At 45.8% G+C, this 23,269-nt stretch overlaps 1 protein-coding gene across 3 annotated transcripts in view; it reads left to right on the forward strand.

Moving 5' to 3' along the window:
• NIN (ninein) overlaps positions 1–21,449 on the forward strand; it is a 326,206-nt gene extending 304,757 nt beyond the window's left edge. For all 3 annotated transcript variants that reach the window (XM_069208677.1, XM_069208678.1, XM_069208680.1), the window contains one exon: positions 21,098–21,449. In XM_069208677.1, coding sequence (XP_069064778.1) covers positions 21,098–21,313 — 216 coding nt within the window. In that variant the 3' untranslated portion in view covers positions 21,314–21,449. The remainder of the gene's footprint in view (positions 1–21,097) is intronic.
• Positions 21,450–23,269: the final 1,820 nt, after the last annotated feature.

Genomic DNA, 23,269 nt, shown 5'->3' on the forward strand with positions numbered 1-23,269 from the left:
TAGGCAGTGAGAGGCTGGCATGGCACCCTGAGGGGAGTGCCATGTCGACTTACTCGGTTTGTCCTCACTAGCACACACAAGCTGGCAAGCAGTGTGTCTGTGCTGAGTGAGAGGTCTCCAGGGTGGCATAAGACATGCTGCAGCCCTTAGAGACCTTCCTTGGCATCAGGGCCCTTGGTACTAGAAGTACCAGTTACAAGGGACTTATCTGGATGCCAGGGTCTGCCAATTGTGGATACAAAAGTACAGGTTAGGGAAAGAACACTGGTGCTGGGGCCTGGTTAGCAGGCCTCAGCACACTTTCAATTGTAAACATAGCATTAGCAAAGGCAAAAAGTCAGGGGGCAACCATGCCAAGGAGGCATTTCCTTACATGGACCTTTTATTTATCTGGACTGCTAGGTTTAACAAAATTGCATAAGAACATCTGATCTAACTAGGGTATAAAGTCTTGGGTACTTTGATGGCCCATCGTCAATCACCCCGTTGCTCAAAGGTTTTTGCCAGCAAATCCAGCACAGGCTCTGCCATTGGAAGTATGGTGATTCTCACGACTCTGAGTGGAGAAACCATGATTCTGACAGACCTAATTAACTAACCTTCACCAGCTCTTTTTTTCTGATGGTTACTAATAACCATAAATCCCTCACCTTCTAAATTTCGCCAGACTGGTTTAGGAAAATTTCAAAAGGAGTGGTCCTTGCACCAGTAAGTGGAGCCATGCAACTCTACGTCAATGCCACTCCGCTCCGGAAGTGACATACCGAGCCGCGTATAAGCTCCACCCATGCACGCAGACAATAGTTCCTTTCTTTCCGTACCCTCACATATGGATCTGGAACTCCTCTTCTTCCTTCGTTTTGTGAAGAGATTTTCTTCCAAAATGTTTCCAGTGTGTAAGGGAAGTCACCCCTAAAATGGCAGGAACTGTCACAAATATCCGGACAGAACCCCACAATGTACGCTTTTAGGGCTTGGGTTCATTTCATGACTCCAAGGCCTGAAACACCTGCTACCTGCTCCTAGATGAACTGTAAAGGCATTCGAGAGTGTGAGGCAAAGTTTTTTTTTTTTTTTGTTGTTGTTTTTTTTGTTTGTTTGTTTTTTTGTGGTGAAACACAGGAAGGCTCTACACCAGTCCTGCTTCAGATTACATTCAAAAGCGAGAAACCTTTCCCAAAGTCGTTCCTAGGCTAGATCTTCCTTTCAGTTGAAGTCTTCGGGTTAATCAGAAAAAATATAGATGAAGCCTAAGCAAGGCTGGACCTCTTACTGCCACTCGCGTTACCCAGAGAAGGCACTGTACCTCCAGGGCTTACTTCCGTTCCTCTAGGGAGTCGATTGCATCATTGATAACGATGCACCCCACGTCCCTGAGTCCATTGTCTGCGTGGCAGCAGGTTGAGATAGTGCTGCACATCTTTGGCACGCTTCTGGCTTTCTCTGGTGTTATTTTTGGGACCCAAGAATTCAGAGACTTCCAGCCTGGTTACCTGTGGCTTCACGCCTGGTGCCATCTGGGCCCCTTTAAATGTATTCTGATTCTGTGCTGGTTTCAGGGTTTGCATGACACCTTTGTCAGTTCCACGAGTGTCACTGCTGAAATGGATGCTTTTGCCACATAAAGACCCACAACCCATTTTAGTGTCCGATTACCAGCTGGCATTTCAATCGAGGCCACATCCAGATATTGATGTGCCGTGGCCTCTACTGAATCCTTCTGACTCGAGCACAATGTACATGACTGCGTGGCAGTGGCAAACATTGCTCTGATGTTTGAGCTCAAACTGAAACAGAGGAAAGCACTTCTTTTGCTACAGTGATCTGGAGGTCTCTTACCCCACCTCCCCAATATGGAGCTAAATAAAAATATATAGACATAGGTCCCAAAGCCTGACCAGGCACCCACAGAACCAAACCTTTCCCTTCAGTTAAGCTTTCACTGACACACTGCAATGGGTACTTGAGCTAAACCAGGTTCTGCCCGACCGTCAACCAACAGATCACCCACCGTCCTAGACCTGCTCCAGGAGACCCAGACTACTTAACACCGCATGCAACCCCTGAAAGTCTAGAGGTAAAGGCATCCAGTAGTGGAGCAAACCCTACCACCTTCCCACACACTCCCCCTGACAGGCACAATGGGTAGATATATATTTGCAAACGTATCTTCTCAGCCAGCCTTCCCTTGAGGTTGGTTAATGCAAGATGTTTACTAGGTTGCTACATCGATGCACCTATGGTACTTGGTGGGTGAGATCTTGCCTGCGTTCCCAGAAGACGTAGCTCCACCTATTGACGAAAGTCAGCATGCAGCCAAATTTGCATCCTTTTTCCCCTGGGCACCGTAGATTGTATGGGAAGGGCTATGAGAACTAGCATAGTGCTTTAACACAACACCTGGATGAGGTCCATTGGCTTCCTAAGAGAGGCACTGTTGGTGGGCATGCCTTTTGATGGCTCCCTCCTGTTGCAGATTGGGGTCCTAGAGTGTTAAACGGAACCTGGTTAACTGTGTTCTTTGCGCCTTTCATCTCCTTTAAAGTAATTTCCCCCCAACAATTTTACCATTATGGGAAATACAATAAGGGCTTGCCGATCAACATCAGGCTCCACAGCCCATACAACACCACCTGCCCCCTTCCCCCCCAAGTCGGGTGGAGAACTTCCCACGTTTTATCTCTTCATGTTTGAATTTCTCCTCCCCAACTTTGAAGTCTCCACACTCGTATACTTACCATAAAATGCAGTTTTGTGAATACTGTAAAAGTGTAAATTTAAACAAACATGTACGCTTACCTTTTTGAATCTGGCCCTTTCTGTCCTATTCTATTCTACCCTTATGATGAGAGGCAACAAAAACGAAGAAATCATTAGTGCAAGTGGATGGTTGAGCTCCCATACCTCAAAGACCAACCCCGACCCTAAAACCTTACTGAAAATGTGTGAAGCCTTTTTCCGTCTGCCAGGCAGTACACTGAACTTGCAGTGATTATTTTGTACTGCAAAGGAATTATTATACGTGAACATTCCATGTTGAATAGAATAGGTTTGATTCGTTTTTTTCACATGCTGTAAATTCAACGAGAGCAAGAGTCCCCAGACAGTTTTATCACTAGAAGCAAGGCTTGAATAGGCTAAAGCTTCTCCAACATTGTGTTACCTTCCTAGGTAGGTCCTGAATACTAGTTCACCATGCATGCCTTTGCCCAAGATCCAGCCTTCTAAAACAGCATGCTCCTGCTCTCGAAGTACTTAGTCTGATTTGCAGTTGGACCCCAGGACAAGGAGAACGAGGAACACCAGAAGAATGACCTCAGCTGATGGGGAGATGCTGCTTGATACGTGGGTTTCCAGCCAATGTCCACAGAGCTAGAGACAGGAATGCAGGGAAAGAATCAGACTGAGTTTCAACAGTTTTCATGAAAGAGGTCCGAAAGGAACCACTACAGCTCTAAGAATTATTATTATTAGTTTGGGTAGGTTATTTTTAATAATTGTTTGTGCCACGCTCATACATACACTGCCTCCCCAGTGAAGTTTGTTTGTTAATTCCAAAGCAATATTGCGTTTAATGTATGAATACATAAGCCAGCAGCCTATTAGCTAAGTTGTCAGTGTGTTATTGTAATGATGTGCCTGGGCCAACAGATGATGCTAGTTGACAGGAGATTGTCTTTCAGGCCTTAGACCAGTGGCTTTCAGAACTGCACATTAAACTTCTTGGAGGCACAAATATTTGACCCTAAAAGTAGTAATGGTGGAATGTAGACATTTTTTTTCAGTGGGCCTAAACAATAAGAAACTTTGCCAATGAGTGGAAAGGCCAGCTGTCTTTACAAACTGCAGATTCCCTACCTTAGAATATTCCCCAGGCGTCAGACTGGATCCGGAAAATCTTGAGCAGTACCACTGGTTGCCAATAGGTAGTGTCTGCAGATCGGCATGAATGACATCTGTGTTGAAAGTGATGTGTGCGGTGCCTATTTAGGCACAACCATGGCACCATAGTTCCTATCAGTACCCTTCCCTTCTGTTTCAACATTGCAGATCCAGAGCGGCTCCTCGCTAGTTTTTGACCACTTTTTCAACAGTTGTCGACTGTTACTTTTGAGCTAATTATCCCAGTGTGTTTGTGTAAAGAAATGGCTCCCTGTTGCAATTACCCCCCCACCTTTTGCCTGATACTGACTTGACTGAGAAGTGTGCTGGGACCCTGCTAATCAGGCCCCAGCACCAGTGTTCTTTCACCTAAAATGTACCATTGTCTCCACAATTGGCACAACCCTGGCACCCAGGTAAGACCCTTGTAACTGGTACCCCTTGTACCAAGGGCCCTGATGCCAGGGAAGGTCTCCAAGGGCTGCAGCATGTCTTATGCCACCCTAGGGACCCCTCACTCAGCACAGACACACTGCTTACCAGCTTGTGTGTGCTGGTGGGGAGAAAATGACTAAGTCGACATGGCACTCCCCTCAGGGTGCCATGCCAACCTCACACTGCCTATGGCATAGGTAAGTCACCCCTCTAACAGGCCTTACAGCCCTAAGGCAGGGTGCACTATACCACAGGTGAGGGCATAGGTGCATGAGCACTATGCCCCTACAGTGTCTAAGCAAAACCTTAGACATTGTAAGTGCAGGGTAGCCATAAGAGTATATGGTCTGGGAGTCTGTCAAAAACGAACTCCACAGCTCCATAATGGCTACACTGAATACTGGGCAGTTTGGTACCAAACTTCTCAGAATAATAAACCCACACTGATGCCAGTGTTGGATTTATTAAAACATGCACACAGAGGGCATCTTAGAGATACCCCCTGTATTTTACCCAATTGTTCAGTGCGGGACTGACTGGTCTGTGCCAGCCTGCTGCTGAGAGACGAGTTTCTGACCCCATGCGGTGAGAGCCTTTGTGCTCTCTGAGGACAGAAACAAAGCCTGCTCTGGGTGGAGGTGCTTTCGACCTCCCCCCTGCAGGAACTGTAACACCTAGCAGTGAGCCTCAAAGGCTCAGGCTTCGTGTTACAATGCCCCAGGGCACTCCAGCTAGTGGAGATGCCCGCCCCCTGGACACAGCCCCCACTTTTGGCGGCAAGTCCAGGAGAGATAATGAGAAAAACAAGGAGTAGTCACTGGCCAGTCAGGACAGCCCCTAAGGTGTCCTGAGCTGAGGTGACTCTGAGTTTTAGAAATCCTCCATCTTGCAGATGGAGGATTCCCCCAATAGGAATAGGGATGTGCCCCCCTCCCCTCAGGGAGGAGGCACAAAGAGGGTGTAGACACCCTCAAGGACAGTAGCCATTGGCTACTGCCTTCCCAGACCTAAACACACCCCTAAATTCTGTATTTAGGGGCTCCCCTGAACCTAGGAACTCAGATTCCTGCAACCTAAGAAGAAGAGGACTGCTGAGCTGAAAAACCCTCCAGAGAAGACGGAGACACCAACTGCTTTGGCCCCAGCTCTACCGGCCTGTCTCCCCCCCTTCTGAAGAAACTGCTCCAGCGATGCTTTCCCCAGGACCAGCGACCTCTGATTCCTCAGAGGACTGCCCTGCTCTAGAAGGACCAAGAAACTCCGGAGAACAGCGGCCCTGTTCACCAAAGACTGCAACTTTGTTTCCAAAGAAGCAACTTCAAGACAACAGCGTTTCCCGCCAGAAGCGTGAGACTTGCAACTCTGCACCAGACGCCCCCGGCTCGACTTGTGGAGAAACAACACTTCAGGGAGGACTCCCCGGCGACTCCGAGACTGTGAGTAACCAAAGTTGTCCCCCCTGAGCCCCCTCAGCGACGCCTGCAGAGGGAATCCCGAGGCTCCCCCTGACCGCGACTGCCTGACTCCCAGATCCCGACGCCTGGAAAAGACCCTGCACCCGCAGCCCCCAGGACCTGAAGGATCGGAACTCCAGTGCAGGAGTGACCCCCAGGAGGCCCTCTCCCTTGCCCAGGTGGTAGCTACCCCGAGGAGCCCCCCCCTTGCCTGCCTGCCTGCATCGCTGAAGAGACCCCTTGGTCTCCCATTGATTCCAATTGAAAACCCGACGTGTGTTTGCACACTGCACCCGGCCGCCCCGTGCTGCTGAGGGTGTACTTTCTGTGCTAACTTGATCCCCCCCCCCCCCGGTGCCCTACAAAACCCCCCTGGTCTGCCCTCCAAAGACGCAGGTACTTACCTGCTGGCAGACTGGAACCGGGGCACCCCCTTCTCCATTGAAGCCTATGTGTTTTGGGCACCACTTTGAACTCTGCACCTGACCGGCCCTGAGCTGCTGGTGTGGTAACTTTGGGGTTGCTCTGAACCCCCAACGGTGGGCTACCTTGGACCCAAACTTGAATCCCGTAGGTGGTTTACTTACCTGCAAGAACTAACAATTACTTACCTCCACTAGGAACTGTGAAAATTACACTAAGTGTCTAGTTTTAAAATAGCTATATGTGTTTTATTTGAAAAGTATATATGCTATTGTGATTATTCAAAGTTCCTAAAGTACTTACCTGCAATACCTTTCATGCAAAGTATTACACGTAGAATTTGAACCTGTGGTTCTTAAAATAAACTAAGAAAAGATATTTTTCTATACAAAAACCTATTGGCCTGGAATTGTCTCTGAGTGTGTGTTCCTCATTTATTGCTTGTGTGTGTACAACAAATGCTGAACACTACTCCTTTGATAAGCCTACTGCTCGACCACACTACCACAAAATAGAGCATTAGTATTATCTCTTTTTGCCACTATCTTACCTCTAAGGGGAACCCTTTGACTCTGTGCTTACTATTCCTTACTTTGAAACAGTGCATACAGAGCCAACTTCCTACAGTTAGGAACATGTTCGCCAACAAACCTGCAGGTTTTTAACCTTCTGGAGAAGGTCATAGAGAAATGTCTGTTTCTGATCCCCATTTGGTTTGTCTTTGGTGCCTGTGATCGGACCATGATGCACTTGAAGGTGATCCAAGAGTGAGCTATAAAGCTTCTAGCGGTGCAGTACAAGAAGGCATTGCATTGTTCCCAGGTCTGATCCCATTGGAGACCTAGGGACCAGTCATGGAGTCGGTCTCTCGATCGGTCATCTTACAAATCGAAGTTGTAATCGTTGAAGTCGGATCAGCCCAACAGCTCAATAAAAAAAAGAAATTGAAGATTGAACTTCTGCCTCTCAACCTCATGCTTCTAGGCACCTGCTCCCGCTTCAAAGTCAGGGCTGGGAGCGGTGCTGGAGAAGGGCCTAGAATATGTACCTCCCTGAATTCCCTGTAGCTGAAGTAACCCCTGACCAACTTATCGAGTTCTTCAGGCCATGCACTCCATCTTTCGGCCACCAATCCCTCTGACACTCCTTCAGGCCCATGGAGCTGACTGGTGCCCCAACTGGGATACTGACTTTGTCTGCTTCTGATGTCATCTGGGCCCTCTGGATCTGCTTACAGATCCGAACTGACTTCAGCTCAGAGGCAGAGACCTATGCTCGAGCATGTCTTCCAAACGCCACACACAGTCGCCAGCGCCACCTGATGACGCAGTGCACGTTCTCTTGTCTGACTGTGAGATGGCATTGATTGGACCACGTCAACCGTCTGGTTCAGGTACACTGCCTTTGTCTCTTGACGGACCCAGTGCAGATTTGGATTTTTGGGGGTGGCTACCAGTTCAATGACGAACTGGCCCACTCCTACAATAAGGACTGCTGCTTTGAGGAGCTCTGTGATGTCAGTGGACTGGACTCTAGATTCTGGCCGGGTCTTGCATCAAGGACCTTCTACTGAGGAAGGTGCATTCATCGCCATGGTGCTGAGGAGGGCAGCTGAGGTCCTTTACCTGCAGCTCCCCTCAATCCAGGTGAAGACCAACATCATGACAAAGGTGTTTCAATAGGAGGTATTTTCTGGACGCGCATTTCCACATACCTGTCCTGCAGAACCACAGGCGTTGTGGTTCATGATGGGACAGGAGCATTTACAGTTTGCTGTATACCCTTTGGTCTCACCGGCTAATTCAGATGTTCATGGTGGTTGCAGCACATCTTTGGAGGGTTTGTCATCCCTACTTCGATGAAGGGCTGCTAAAGGCGAGATCCCCTTAGGCAGTCATCACTCACCTAGAGACTACAATGAACCCCCTGCACTCGCTGGGGTTCACTATCAACATGCCAAATTCACACCTGATTCCTTCTCAGATGCTCCTTTTCATCTGTGCCATTCTAGACAGTGTGCAGTTCTACGCTTGTCCTTGGAGCGTAGAGTCCAGGACATTCGGACTATGAGACCAATGTTTCAGCCTCAAAGTTTCAGTGAGACTGACTCTGCGGTTACTGGGTTTGATGACCTGCATCCTTCTGGTGAAACATGTCTGGTGGCTCTGCATTAGACTTTGAGGTCTTAATGGGCACAGCACCAGGGGAATCTCTCCAACCTGTTCCAGATTTCATAGAAGACTGCAAAAGACCTGTAGTGGTGGTTGACGGGCTGTGATTGGGTCAGCGGCAGACCCCTCTCCCTTCCCCATCCAGAGATGATCATGATGACTGATGCATCACATCTGGGTTGGGTTGAGGTGGCTGCCTGGGAGAGGTGGAGATTCGATGCTTTAGGATTTATAAAGCAGGTGGCGACCCTTAGGCATCCCAGCACTAGTTGAGAAATAACATTCCACTAAGGCCAGAGGTGCCACCTAGACGACCCTGATCAGAGGACCCTGATCTCGGGTGAAAACTCTGCTCCGTGTTAATCTTCGGGAACGGAGGAAAATTCGCTTGGCATTGAAAGCCTTCCTTCCATCCATCAAGGGAAGGCTGGTCCATGTATTCACTGACAAAACCAGTGCCATATGATATTGCAACAAACAGGATAGAGTGGCATCATGGAGCTTGTGCCAGGATGCCCAGCGCCTCTGGACATGGTGTGAATGTTAGTATATGTTCCTAGAATTGCAACAACTGGTGGGATCTCTGAAGTCGGGGCATTCTAACTCAGCAGTCAATGCCTGCAGATCATGAGGTGGGGTGAGGTCTCTTTCAAGAACAGGGAGAATCTTGGCTTGATCTGTTGCCACCTCTGAGCCCTGTCAGCAATTTTGCACGCTGGCGTTTCCAAATCAGCTCGCACTCTGAGACCGGTTCCACTTAGAATGGAATTCTGGACTCCTGTTCACTTTAATGCCGATACCAGTCCTACCATGAGTTCTCAAGAAGATCAGAACCAACCAAGCTCAAGTCATACTTTTGGTTATGGATTGGGCACGGAAATTGTAGTATCCAGAATTCCTGTGCATGAGCAATTGTCTTCCAATCAAGCTGTCCATTCAGGAAGTTCTCATGTTGCAGCAACAGTGTAGGGCCTTGCATCTGAACCTGCACACTCTCCACCTTCATGCTTGGAGATTGAGCTGTGACAGTTAAGGTTCACTAATCTTGCTTGTGATGCTATTCTGACAGCCAGGCGTCCTCAATGTAGACCATATATGCCTGCCATTAGAACACGTATCTGGCTTGGTGCTCCTCTTGACAAGTTGACCTACTTGCTGCCTCTCCGTAAGAGGTGCTGTTGCTTTTGGTGTCGTGCCTGGCAGGGCCCTGTTAGAGGCCATGTTAAAGGTTACCTGTCTGCCATTTTGTCTTTTTGCGGTTGCTGAATCAGCCCTCTCTGTTTGTCACCTGCTGTGACGTTTTCTTAAGCATCTCTTCCCACCTACCCCTTTTTGTCGGCCCCAGTGGAAGTTTAAGGTGCTCCTAACATTTCTCATATTCTGTCCCTTTGAACTCATGGACAGCTGCCCTTTGAGGGTCTAACACTCAAGACAGGCTTCTTAGTGCCATTACGTCAGCCAGGAGGGTGAGCGAGCGTCAAGCTCGTTCGGTTAACCCCTTGTATACCAGCTTTAACCCAGACAAAATGGTTCTTCGGACTCGTGCATGCTTCCTGCCAATGGTGGTCACCTCCTTCTATGTTGACCAAAACATCATTTTTCGCTGCAACTCATCCTTGTGAGGAAGAGCAGATACTCAATTGTTTGGACCCAAGAAGAGCCCTCTCCTTTTATATCAAACAATGAACACTGAATGAGCGATCAACTCTTCATTGGTGTTGGACCTGGCCCTTTTGGCAGGTTCATCCCCTGACTTTTTGCCTCCTTCCTTTTATTTTTTCTGACCGGTCGCTGTTGGCTCTAGGACTCTGAGCACTCTATCACTGCTGATCAGGTGCTCCCCGTTCTAACATTGGTTTGATTGGCTTATACCTAATTGGCATTTAATTTACCTGTAAGTTCCTTGTACAGAGGTATCCCTATACCCGGGGCCTTTAAATTAAATGCCACTAGTGGGCCTGCAGTGCTGCTTGCGCTACCAACTGAAGTAGCCTCTCAAACCTGTCTCAGGCAGGCCTGCGTGCGCAGTTTGCTGCCACAGGGACCTCGCATCTACATTTACTTGCCAGGTCCAGAACTCCCCTTTTACTGCATGGAAGTCACTCCTAGGGTAGGTCCTAGCTAGCCCTATGGGCATGGTGCTATGTAGGTAGAAGGCAGGACATGTGCCTAGTAGCGTGGCCTGGCCCAGTAGTGACAGCCTATTTGGCTTCTCACTGCTTTGAGTGCTGCCTTCTCATTGAATTGCATTAGAAATGCCCTGCCTTATAGGTAGGGGGTATTGTCTGATTTATGAGGGGTAGTGTAGGTATGTTTGGTATGGTTGTAATGGTAGTGAGAAATGATCCTTATTGGTTCAAGTGTATTTTTTATTACTATTACAGAAATGCCACTTCTAGAAAGTGAGCATTTCTCTGTGCTTAGAACTCTGGTGATTTGAAGCTCGACTCCGAACCACGTCTGGGCAGAGTGACAGTTGGGCTTTGTGCATACCTTTCAGACAGCCTGTACACAGGGAGGGTGGAGGTGTCACAGAGGTACATCTGCATTTTGAATATTCTTCCTGGGCCGAGAGAAGTGGGATGTGGGGCACACATGCACCTGTAAGGCTCTGCCCTCCCAGAACCAGTTGCAACTGGTTGGAACCTCCTCTCCCCTTCTTTGTTGAACCTTTGCAAAACTGAGTATAAGTACAGGGGATGTTTCGCCACAATTTGGAGACACTCTGAACTTACCTGTAACTGGACACAGAACGCTGCTGGAGGGACTCACCAAGAGCTGCCTTGGACTGCTGCTGCTGTGCTGACTTGCGACCTGCTTGGTCACTTGAAGGAACTGCCAACTGCCTGCAACCCTTTGTGCTGGCCTTCAACTGGGCCCTGCTGCCCTGTGCTCCATTTGCTGGTCTCCCAGGGGCTGGGTGCTGTGGCCTCTGACCCCTGCAGCTGCCTGAAGCGCATGAGGAGCGCTTCTCTTTTCCTGATAATGCGCCTTGAGAGCCCTTTCCATTCGCGCAGCTTAGCGCCTTGTGAGCGCCCTATTTTATTAGTTAAAGGAGCCCAGGGAGCGCTGTGGCCTTAAATATTTTTGCGCTTGAAAGCTCCTCCGATTCCAAAAATCACTGCCGCAGCCCGTGTGGGCGGTTTCCTGCAAGCGTGAGTGAAACACACAGTTTGGTGCCTCCGGGGAACAAAGATTAGACATCTGGAGCGAGTGTGCTACTAGCAGTGCCCCTGGGCCGAAGCAAGCTCCGAGGAGTGCCCCCCGGGGCACCAGAGGCCCCTCATCTGTGCCTTGGAGGACAGGCTGGGGGGGAGGGGCGGAGACCTCATTGGAGGTTCCTCCTGCCCCATCAGAGCCCTGATTTTGCCCTGAGAGACTGCGGGTGGGGTGGAAGCGTCGCCTGAGGCCCTCGCGCATGTTTTTCTGACTTGCCATATGCTTTCTAATGTTCCTGGTATGGGCATTTATGATATTTTTATGACAAGTGCATTTGTTTAGTAATGTGATTACGGACTGCTGCTTAGTCTGAGGTCAACAATATTCCGTTCCTGCCTGACCAACCTTTCACAATGACTTCCTTTAATACCAAAAATTCTGAATCATTTGAGTTGGCATTCTCCAATTCTTTGTCCTCCAAAGCTGGCTCTCATACCCAACTCAGTAATTCACTTTAACCATCATCCTCATCATGATCAATTGGTAATCTTGTTAGACAATCTGCTAAACCATTTTTGGAACTGGGCACATGCTCAACAATGAAATTGTAACTGGATAATCCTTCTGACCACCACCTAATCCTAGGTGACAAATTTTCCATCTCTTTGCACAAGAAGATTTCCGTAAGTGGTTGATGATCTAACCTGACCATGAAAGGTATACCTTACAAAACAAATGTAAAGTGAAGAATCACCCGATACATAGCCAACTTCTCTCGCTCAATAACGGAATACAATTTTTCAGCACCTTTTAATGAGCGAGAGGCAAAAGCTAACACTCTTAACTCTCCATTGATCACTTGATTCAACACTGCATCTAAGCCTTTGATGCTGGCATCAGTTGATAAAATCATGTTCCTACTAGCATCAAAATGTCCTAAAGTTGTTAACTTTTCAACGCTACCATTGATGCTCTTGAAAGCTTGGTCACACTCCTCAGTCCAACTGAACTGAGAACCCTTTTTTAGTAGCATCCTCAGTGGCTTACAAATGCTAGCAAAATTGTTAAAGAAGTTTGAACAAAATTCTGCTAAACCTAGAAATGGTCACACTTGATCTTTATTTTCCGGTTCGAGGGCTTCTACAATTCTGTTCGCCAAATCAATTTTTGGACTCATTCCGTCACCTGAAATGGTGTGTCCCAGGTAAGCCATAGTTGACACTCTAACTTTGCACTTTTCCTTTTTTATAACTAGGCATGCATCTTGCAACCGCTCCAACAACTTCCATAATATTCCATCATGCTCCTATTGATCCTTGCCATAAACTAGTATATCATCATCAAAAAATATTTTTCCAGTCCCTCTGAAAACTTTCTTCATGACATTCTGGAAAGATGCTGCAGCCGAGGCAAGACCAAAAGGCATGCGAGTGAACCTGAATTCTACAAGGTGGGGTCACAAAAAAATGTCAAAGGTCTAGAGTAAGGATGGAGCATAACCTAGTGGTAACATAGGACAAGTCCATCACGCTGAAAAATGTTGTGTCTTTTATTAATGCCAGCTTTTTAGAAATGTTCGGTAATGGCTGCCTGTCGTCCCAGATTTGTTTATTTAACCCACACAGATCAACCCGTATTGAAATCTCTTTACCACCATCTTTTGTGGCCACCACTATGGGGGCCAACCAATCAGAACACTATCTCTTCAATCATACCTCTCTCTTAGTTTTTTTATTTCTTACTCAAATTGGCCCAATATTGTTAGGAACCTGCCTCAGTTTAGATACACGTGATACAGTACCATTCTTCAAGACACTCCTATGTTCAAAATTTCTCAGTAATCCCAAATCATTACCAAATACTTTAGGAAACTTTGAAGAAATTTCATTTGGTGACTCATTTGCCGTTAATAACACCTTCTTTTTAGTATTGGGTGTTATCCCAATGTCCCTTTGATGTCTCCAACCCAAAAGGTTTATTCCCCCTTTTAGCCAGGTGTACTTTTCCCACTGTTACACTAGCAGCAAATTAAATCCTCATCACAGAAACTCCCAACACATCTGTTTTTGTACCTACATACCCCACAGGATTTATGCCTGGGGTTTGTGATGTGATTTTCTCATTGCCAAATATTGAGTCCCAATTTTCATCACCAATCATAGTATATGGTGAACCAGAATCAACAAGTACAGATACCCACCAACTACAGTTTCTCTTCTGGCATTTCAGTAACATTAGCATTCACCAACCGATCATTTCCCACACTCAACACAAATTTCTCTTCTACATAATTCACATCTTTTTGTTATTTCGTCTGCACACACAAGAATAATGCCTTTCCTGCCACATCTTTTGCAGTACGCAAATGTTGCAAAACATCCAGGACTATTAGAAAGCTGTCCCTCACTACCATATCTAAAACACTTCATTCCCCCATTTTTTGTAAACACAGAACTTATCATTCTGGGATGATTTTTTTTCAAACATCAAGTCCCCTTCCTTACTTTGGTTCCCTAACTTTGGTCACCATATTTATATGTGCTCCTGCTAAACCCTTTAACTTCATCCCAACATGTCTTTTCCTTTCTCATCATGTATTTCACTCACTCACATACTTGTTTTCCACGCCCTCGACTATTGCTGCTGCATCTCTCAATTTAGAATTCTTCTCAAGTAGCTTTTCCTGAACTTTAACATACTTTGTGCACCTGACTATTTGATCTCTAACCAGAGACTCAGTAAGATGATTAAATCCACTTGTACGAGCCAATGTTTTTCTGCACCTAACATATGAGCCAGTTTTCTTATTTCCCTTGCATCCTCATAAAAGAATTGTACTTCTCCAGCACAAAATTAATTTGCGAGCCAAAATGTTTTTCCAATATCATTATGGATATATCATAAGCATTGTTGGGTTTGCCTTCACCTTGCCCAATGTCAAGTTCATCAAGACGTTCATATACATTTCTACCCTCAAAATTATGTAATATAATGGCTTTTTTGCTAACAGCAGGAAACTTTTCACCCCCAATGGCAAGCGCATATTAATCAAATATTTGTTTTCACCTTTTACAAGGCAGGATAGAGTCACCTTTATCAGAAAGAAAATGGGGAGGCTCAGACATGTTGACACTTGACATGATGTCTGATTTCCAAAACTACCAACAAATAATCAGCATAAACAGTACCAGGTGTCTTTCATATATATCACTCCCACTTCTAGTATACAAAATGAAGGACCTCTAACCATGCATATTAGTTGTTCCGCCCTCCGTACGTTTTAAAGAAAAAAAAAATTATACCAGGCTACTCATTCTACCATTACTCATCTTTCTAAAGTTCTACTAGCAATGATGAGGTGTGCACGTCACCATGATTGCAGGGTGTACAATTGGTAACTTCATCACTTAGATGTGTGCATCATTGAAAACCTGACATACAATATGTCCACTGTCGCACTTGAGGTGTGAGCATCACTGCAAATGCAGGAGAGCGCAAAGTGATTTAATTCCCCAGCCACAGTACCAGCTGAAATCAAATGTGCGCATCATAACTGTTGCATGAGTGAGCAAAGACTTCCTTGAAAATATATTGTCTACTCCCAGAATGGCTATCACAAGTTTGCGGTCCAGAGGAACACGCTGCAATGCACCTAAATGCTTCATGTCAAGTCGGCGTTCTATGCCATTGCCACAAGACGCTCAGCATTCAACTCTCTCAATAATGGCAGCAAAGTTCCATCGTCTACTCTTCCAAGGTAGATGCCTTAGTCTTGCTGCATTCTATTTCAACGTCATGCCTAAGTTTCCATTAACGTCAATATTTGCTTTGCAACCGACGACGGGAGCAGACCACACTATAAGTTGCTGCTCCTGGTCTCCTTATCCCACAATGGCCTTGTCACTTGTTATTCCGGCTCATGCACTATTCTTCTTATCACCAGCTAGGATACCGCTTGACACGACGACGCACTCACTGCTAGATATTAATTTTCCTTCTTTAGGATTCACATGCAGGTTCTAGAATAAATTGGATGTTAGTAGTCAATCCTTCTTCTTGGCCCTGAAACAGTACTGCATCATCAATGTTAAGGTTCAAACTATGATAATATTCCAAAAGATGATTTTATGAATTTAATTGAAGCTTACAACAGTAGATAACCAAACCTGAGAATCTCCAGGTAGATAGAATACTATGACCTCACAAAGTGACATGCATAGTATTCCACACCTAGGTGCAGGTCCAAGCCACAACATGTTTGTTGGAGAGAAAATAAGGCAAGGTGGTGCATAAGCTAATCATCTCTCGATGAGTTGTACTCTGCATCAAAATGTGCTACACATCAGCTAAGAAGCAGCTTCCTGAAGGCTTGCGGGCTAATTCCACCAGAGCAGAGGCGCCTACTACTGCATTAGCACATGGAGTGCCTGCCCTGGACATCTGTCAGGCTGCTACAGTAGCATCACTCCACACATTCATGAAACACTACTGCCTGGACAGTCAAGTCTGTCAACATGGGCATTTTGCTGGTTCGGTCCTCCAAGACTTTTGGGTTTAAGCCAGTTTGCACACCCACCACTGAGAAGGTATTGTTTTGGTATTTAGTGATGAAACTGTGCTTAGAAGTCTCTATCAGAAGAGCAAGTTACTTAACTTGGATACACTTTTTCTAGTATAAACTCTTATCGAACTGTAGATTCCTCATCGACTCTCCCATTCTCTGAACTGGGCTCTTCTCCGAAAAGATCCTGTTAGACTCCGCACACCTGTCATGGTTCATTCTGATATGGTTCCGTGACTTTGGTGCGGAAATAGTCACAAAAGAAGCTGATCTCAACACGGCGGGGTGGCGCCTTTATAGATGTTGTGTGCGCCATTTGCAACACGGACAACATTGACATGGAGCCGCTGATAACACCTTCTGGTGTGCAGAAGTACTTGTCAGGTTTTCAAGATGCAGTCTGACGCCTTTGGAATATTCTAAGGTGAACAGTCTGTGGTTAGATAGTCTCCACCAGACAATGTTACTGAAGGAAAGTAACTTGCTCATCAAGAATGACCATAAAATCGTTAGCTGCTCAACTGTTAGGATTCTTGCCTAACAAGCCAGCGGCTTCAGTACTGCATGACAGAGGATTGAGCAATATAAATATTTGTCACAGATAATGATGTTATCAGACAGCTAGAAAGTAAACTGGGAATTCACTGAGAACCACACTTGATCACTCATAATCTGATGCCTGCTATTTGGGGAACAAATAATGTGTGAAAACCTGTTGTGAAGAAACCTTTTCCTTGAATTTTATAGGGGTAGATGAAAAAGGAAGTTATCTTTACCCCGTTAAGCATTGATAACCATCATCAGCAGTAGTCATTCTAGAGCGTTGCTTTCTTTGATGTCCACTTGGACTTTGAGATGTACTGCGACAATCACCACATGGCCCCTTTAGGAAATTGTCTCTGGGAAAGGTATTCAATACAGCCTCGCTATATGTCTTTAATGTCAGAAAAATGTGACACTAGCTTTTTTCGATACATGACTTAAAGGTCAAACCTGTTGCACACATCTGGTCTGTCTATGGTGGCCTGTTTAAAGTATTTATCACTCCTCACTATACACTGCCCACTGTCTTTCGTTATGTTTTCCCTTTATTAGGATTTCTTCTATTTTTTGTTTTTTGTTTTGTGCATGTTGGGTAGAAACCTTAAACATGTTCACCCCTTTTCCTAGCTGTCTTCCACAATTTTCTTTGCCCTTTCTTTCACCCATTCCTCATGTCTTATTTTTTTGTTTGTTTTTGAGTATGTCTGTATGGGGAAACACCACATAAACCTACTCCCACCCTGTTTTTCCCGACTACTCTTGTTGTGTTTTTCCTTTCATATTGCAGGCAAGCCTTTTGTCATCAATTCTTTAAAAAACTTTTGCTCCACCTCCTCCTTCAAAGTGCTTGCATTGTAATAAATAAGGGACTATTTTATATCTAAAAAGACACTCAATCATCACACGTTCAATTCTTTGTCGTACATATATACTCTATTTACTGCCATTACACAGCTCCATTACTACTACCACTAGGATCATCATTAATCCTACCACCGACTACCATCAGCCTCTTATCGTACCACAAGCATTACCAATGTCATCATTTCATTACCATCACAATGAACATTTACACCGCTGCCACAACCTCTTTTACCACCAGCATCGTTATTACCACTCCGCCACTCCAACACAATCATTACCATCATCATCACTGCTATGACCACTACTGTGTGTTTGCTATCAGTAATAAAACAAGCATTGTAAAAGCATAGATTCTGGCTCACATTTTCAGTTATTGGCTGTAGGAAACTGGCTATTTATGTAGTGTACCAATGTATGAGGACACTATGCAGATAGTCCAGGACGACCTTGATTGGCTGACTGGGGTTAAAATAATAACCATAAAAGTGCTCTTTTGTGGTGGTGTATGCGATCATTTAGGCTTAACAGCGGATTGTGTTGAGCATTTATTGCGCACGCAGAGCCAGCAAGCGAGACACACAATCAGGAAAGAAATCTGACACAATTTATAAAAATATTACTTACTGTTATAATAATTTAGATACCAAGATCATGAGAATCAGGTAAGTATTTTTTGTGTATTAAATTTGTATACGTTTCAGAAATTGACAAAGTGCAACTTCTGGGGTAGTAATGTTACCCTATGTGCGAAAAGGTACTGCATTTGGGCACTTGTCAGTGACTTACAGGGCTGTTCTTCAGGACTTAAGGTGAGTATGGGGCAAGGTCCAAGGCCACACCAACAAGTCACCTTGGAGGGGGGTGGGGGGAATCTCCTGGGTGTCTGGTCTTGTCAGAAAGAGGCGGCAAGCAGGGAGTTAGGGGCCACTCCTGCTGAACCTGAAAGGGGGCTCAGGATTCACGATCCTCGGAGATGTAGGAACACCTTTGGTCCTCTTCTCCTTGGGCCGAGTTGGCCGGGTGCAGAGATGTCCTAAAGGATCTGTTTTTTGTCACCGGAGACAGTCATGGTAGAGGGGGCCCTTACAAAGAGGCTGCATGCTGCGTCAGTAAGACCACAGTTGGCAAACCCAAGGTGGGCTTCGGATCTAGAGGTTCTGGGTACCACACTGGCACTGTTAGCCTACTTCAACTCAAGCTGGGGTCGCACGGGTGCAGTGTTGCTTTCCGGTGCTGGGTTTTTGGCTGTCCGGAGTCCTTTCAGCTCTTCTGGGGTGCCTGAAGGATACTTAGGGGCATTAAGTGAAGTGAAGGGTAGTAGCCAGTGGGCTACTTACCCCTGTGGTCACTACACCTCCTAGATGTCAACTTCCTTTGGGGACTGGGCATCACCCTGTTCAAGAATTGCTAATTCCACTACACACAAGATGTTGGAATTCCTAAGTTCTTGTTCATTTGAGGCTGGTTACCCTAGAGGTGTGTCCAGCCTGGCATTGTAACATGGCACCTGTAAAGCTAATTTTCCCACCTGTCCTGGTGCCAAATGGGCCTCAGGGGGGTGCCACTCCCAGGTTTGGGGGAAGCTGGGGGTCGCATACCAAAGGTGGCAGGGGCTTTGAAGTCCCTGGCCTTGGTATGCAGATTTACTAGCCGTCCTGTTGGCGGAGGTGATAACACCTCATGCCACAGTATGTTTCTGACCTTGCAGAGGTCAGAAACTCATCTGTGGTGGCAGGCTGATCAATACCAGTCGGCCAGCACACTACAGGAGTAGTAGGTGCATGTCATAATAAATCCAATACTGGCAATACAGTATGGATTAATTAAGACAAGGTGTTTGATACCAAACACCATTATGTTCTATGTAGTCACCATGTAGCTGGGTCACTCGTGATGATCAGTGTCCAGTATATGTTCTAAGATGGCTGTCCAGTAACTTGCAATATATACTAATAGAGCTAGACAAAACAGAGGCGTATCTGCTCATGCAGACGTGTATTCTAATACACCCTGCCTTAGGGCTCATGAGGCCTACTGTAGGGGTGACTTACATATAATACATGCAGTGACTTTGGCATGGCAACAATGAGTGTGCCAATTTGTGTTTTCACTCAAGGTCTGCAGTCTGGGGTGGCAGGCTGAGTTCAATTTGTGTTGGAGTCCCTTAGGGTGGCATAAGATATGCTGCAGACCTTAGGACCCTCTTTAGAACCCATGCCCTAGGTACCAGGGGTACCATCTACTAGGGACTTACAAAGGGTGCTGAAGACCTGTGCCAATTGTAAACAATTAGACATACTTTTACTTTTAGGAAAAGAGACTGGAACTGAGGTCTGTTTCGCAGGCCTCCGTGCACTGTCAGTCCAAAATCAGCATCTAGTAGTTCTAAAAAGGGAGGGGGGGCATCTGCAAAGAAGCTATGAAAAGAAGCTGTAATTTCACCGTACAGGCCAAATGCCAACTTTTTTGGCACAGTTGCACTTATTCACATAATGGTCTTTACTTTTTGTGACTGCTGTACGGTAGAAACTCTCCTGGAAGGGTTGTCAATTGTGTTGGATCAAAGGAGGGTAGTCAACCTGGAACTGATAAACCTGTCCCTCAAACGTCTGGTTTTCTGTTCCTGGCCTTCTGTTGGGTCGCTGTGAATGAATTGTTGGGCACCTAGGCAGACAAAACAGACTACAGCTTCATCTGTTCACCTTTGTTTTCCCTGAGGGTTGTTGCCACCAAACACAAGGCATTTGGTCTTTTTCTTCTGTTCATTTTGATGGGAAGGCTCATTAGACATAGCATTGGCGTGATCGAGGGGGTCTATGGCCTACAGATAAATGCGATTCAACAGGATTATACTAAGCGTTTGAAAATGATTCCAGTCTGCCACACAATTTGTACATAATCCCTTATTCTCAGGGGTTTCAGTTGTGTTTCTTACACCTGCCCCATTTCACTGTCAATTTCCAGTTTCATGCTCACTGTTACTCTGTGTACTAAGTGTACTAGGTAATCCCACATTTGGCAGATGAAGAAATCGCTGCACAGATATGACACGATTTTCCCCAAGACCACGTAATATGATCAAGGTGGAACCCAGCTTTAGGATGAGGTCTATTGGTTTCATAGGTGACAGTGTAGACACTGCGCCACATCTCGGTGTCTAAATCCCTGCTGCCCGCCCTTTCACGTCTTCCCCTGAATGTTGTTTCACTTTTTCATGTTTGTTTACCAGGCACTAAAGTATAGTGGGAGCACTTCAACTTCTGCTGTCGGACATTCTTCTGCTTGAAAGTATGTAAACCTTTCAGATTGTGTACAGAAATAACTGCCTTATTTTTCTTAATTTATACTATACTCCCTATTTTCTACGTCTTACTCGATGGTATTTACTCCCATCAGAGGTTATTTGTCAACTAAATGTTGACTTTGCTTAACACCTGAAAATACCTTGGCTCCCACCACGAACAGCTGCACCTTCATTGCATGGTGGCCGATTGAGTTCAGTGAATGTTTCCATGTGTTAAAAGATCACAGTGCTTCGTAAACCCTTGTACAGCTCTCCGAAGCACTTACTCTGTGGTGATTATACTTCTCTACTGTTTGTCTAGGTCTCCAAGAACACTAAAGCCAACGAGATGATCAAGGGTTTGTACCTAGAGAACTCCCAGTTACTGAAGGCTTTGGATGTGACCGAACAGCGAAGCCACACATCAGAGAAGAAGAATTATCTTCTGGAAGAGAAAATAGCTGGCCTGAATAAGATAGTCCGTGAACTTGCCCCATCCTCTCTCAACGGAGTGACTGCCCATCACCTAAGGTCTTAGCCAACAGCTCGTGGTCTGCCGCCCCCAACCTCGTGCACTTTAGGAGCTCCAAGCACATCCTTTGTTTTGCTGCTTTTCGTTCCATTGGTTTGTAGTCGTTTGTTGATACAAATTGAAGCTGCCAGCTCAGCATGTTTTATTTATGACCTCGTTTGTGTAGGGTGAGGCCAAGAGTCTGGACTCCACTCCTCCAGCTTCAGCTGAACCTCAGCTGTTCTCTGTCTGATTTAATGTATTTCGTGCCCGTTGTTGGTTTGTAGTTTTGCTCAAAGTCTGCCAGAGTAAGTTACTTTCCAAGAGCTGCAATTTGTTTTTCTGTAAACCCTGGTCTACACTATGTTTATTTCAATAATATGAACAAACTTTGTATTATACGCGGTATTGAAAAATGTTAACTTATGGCCAATAAGTGTTTGATTTGTATGCGTCACGGTTAAAATGTTGCATTGTCTTTCATTTAGATGCCAGCATAGTTTTTGAGCATGGCCACTAGTTACTACCGACGTCTGAGTGTCGGGTGTTTCTCCCGTCACAAAAGGTTGCCTACTTCTGGGGTGAGTCCGCAGTTTGTTGTATCTATGACATTTCTGCACTAACGTCATTTGCTGTCTGTGGTGGGAGCTGACCTCCTACTTTGTGTTGAAATGCTGTGAAGCTGAAAACTGCCCGTTTCCCATTCAGCGTCAGCATCTCAGCTCTCAGAAACGGCCCAGCTGTTAGTTGGACAGACTGCGCGCAACACTGCCAAGGAATCTGCTGGACAGACGCACTGCCGCCGGTCCACTTCCTCCTCGTGAGGCTAGCGTGGATTGCAACTCAAAGAAAAACTGGAAACTCACTCCAACATTGGACACTGCATAAAATTACATTGGTCTTACTAAGTACTGCAATATCATGTTATGTTGACCAATTGTTATGTATCGTGCGTCTTGGGATGGGAGGAAAGGCCCTGTTCGAGGCACAAAAAGTATGTTGCTCCCCCCCCCCCCCCCCCCGGAAAAAAAAAATGTCTGATGTTACTTGTTTTGTGAAACTGGTAAAATAATGCGCATTGACCACAGTGTACCTGTCTAGACCACCGCCACACTGAATGCCGCCGCGTGGGTTACATTTATGAAGCCGCTCTGCACTGGTGTCAATTAAGATCATGTGATGATTATTAAAGATAGTTGTTCTAATATTTTTTAAACATAACTTCTAAAAAATGCTTAAAACTCACTTCTTCCATGTACAAAACACCTACCTGAGCCCTCCCTCGACCTCCCTTTCCCCTACTGTTGGTGACTTGCTTCTGCTTTTACTTGACTCTACCGCCCCTGCTGGCGAGCTCTGCTTTGTAAAAGTACCTGTATAAATCCACATAATGTGTGCACGCCACTTAGTTCACTAGCAACCAGACCTGGTGTTGCCAAGATGTCTGCAAGTATGAGGAGACTGTCTCCAGCACTCAGAGGCTCGGCTTCACGGAATGCAAATCCCAGATTCAGCCACATACTCTCCCTGTTCAAAGCAGTCATGTTCCATGATGAATCCCACGACCAAACTGTATCACAGCTGGACGGCCAAGGATGATAGTGCATTGGAAAATACTGTGATTCTCAGATTCATTCTTCGGTCCTATGACACAATGCAGGTTTCAAGGTGTGAGTGCTATTAAGTTTGCACTGAACCTTACGACGACAAATTTACCTCAGTAAAATGTGCTGTGCTCCCAGCAGAACAAAGTGCAAAGGTGATTTTTCCCGGAGGTGACTGGTTCATTCTTCAAACAAAGCAGCCAGACTGCCAAGCCTAATATTTGAAGAGGTAAAGGAATGTATTACAACCAGATTCCATTCAGACTTACTTATTATGTCGCCTTCTGTCTACAGCAAGTGAAATCAGTAATATATTTCTCTCGGTCAGTTTATTTGTCCAAGTTATGCACAGGTTGTCAGTTTCCGAAAAGGGCCTTGG

This window comes from Pleurodeles waltl, chromosome 9, assembly GCF_031143425.1.
Source record: "Pleurodeles waltl isolate 20211129_DDA chromosome 9, aPleWal1.hap1.20221129, whole genome shotgun sequence".
Lineage (NCBI taxonomy): Eukaryota > Metazoa > Chordata > Amphibia > Caudata > Salamandridae > Pleurodeles > Pleurodeles waltl.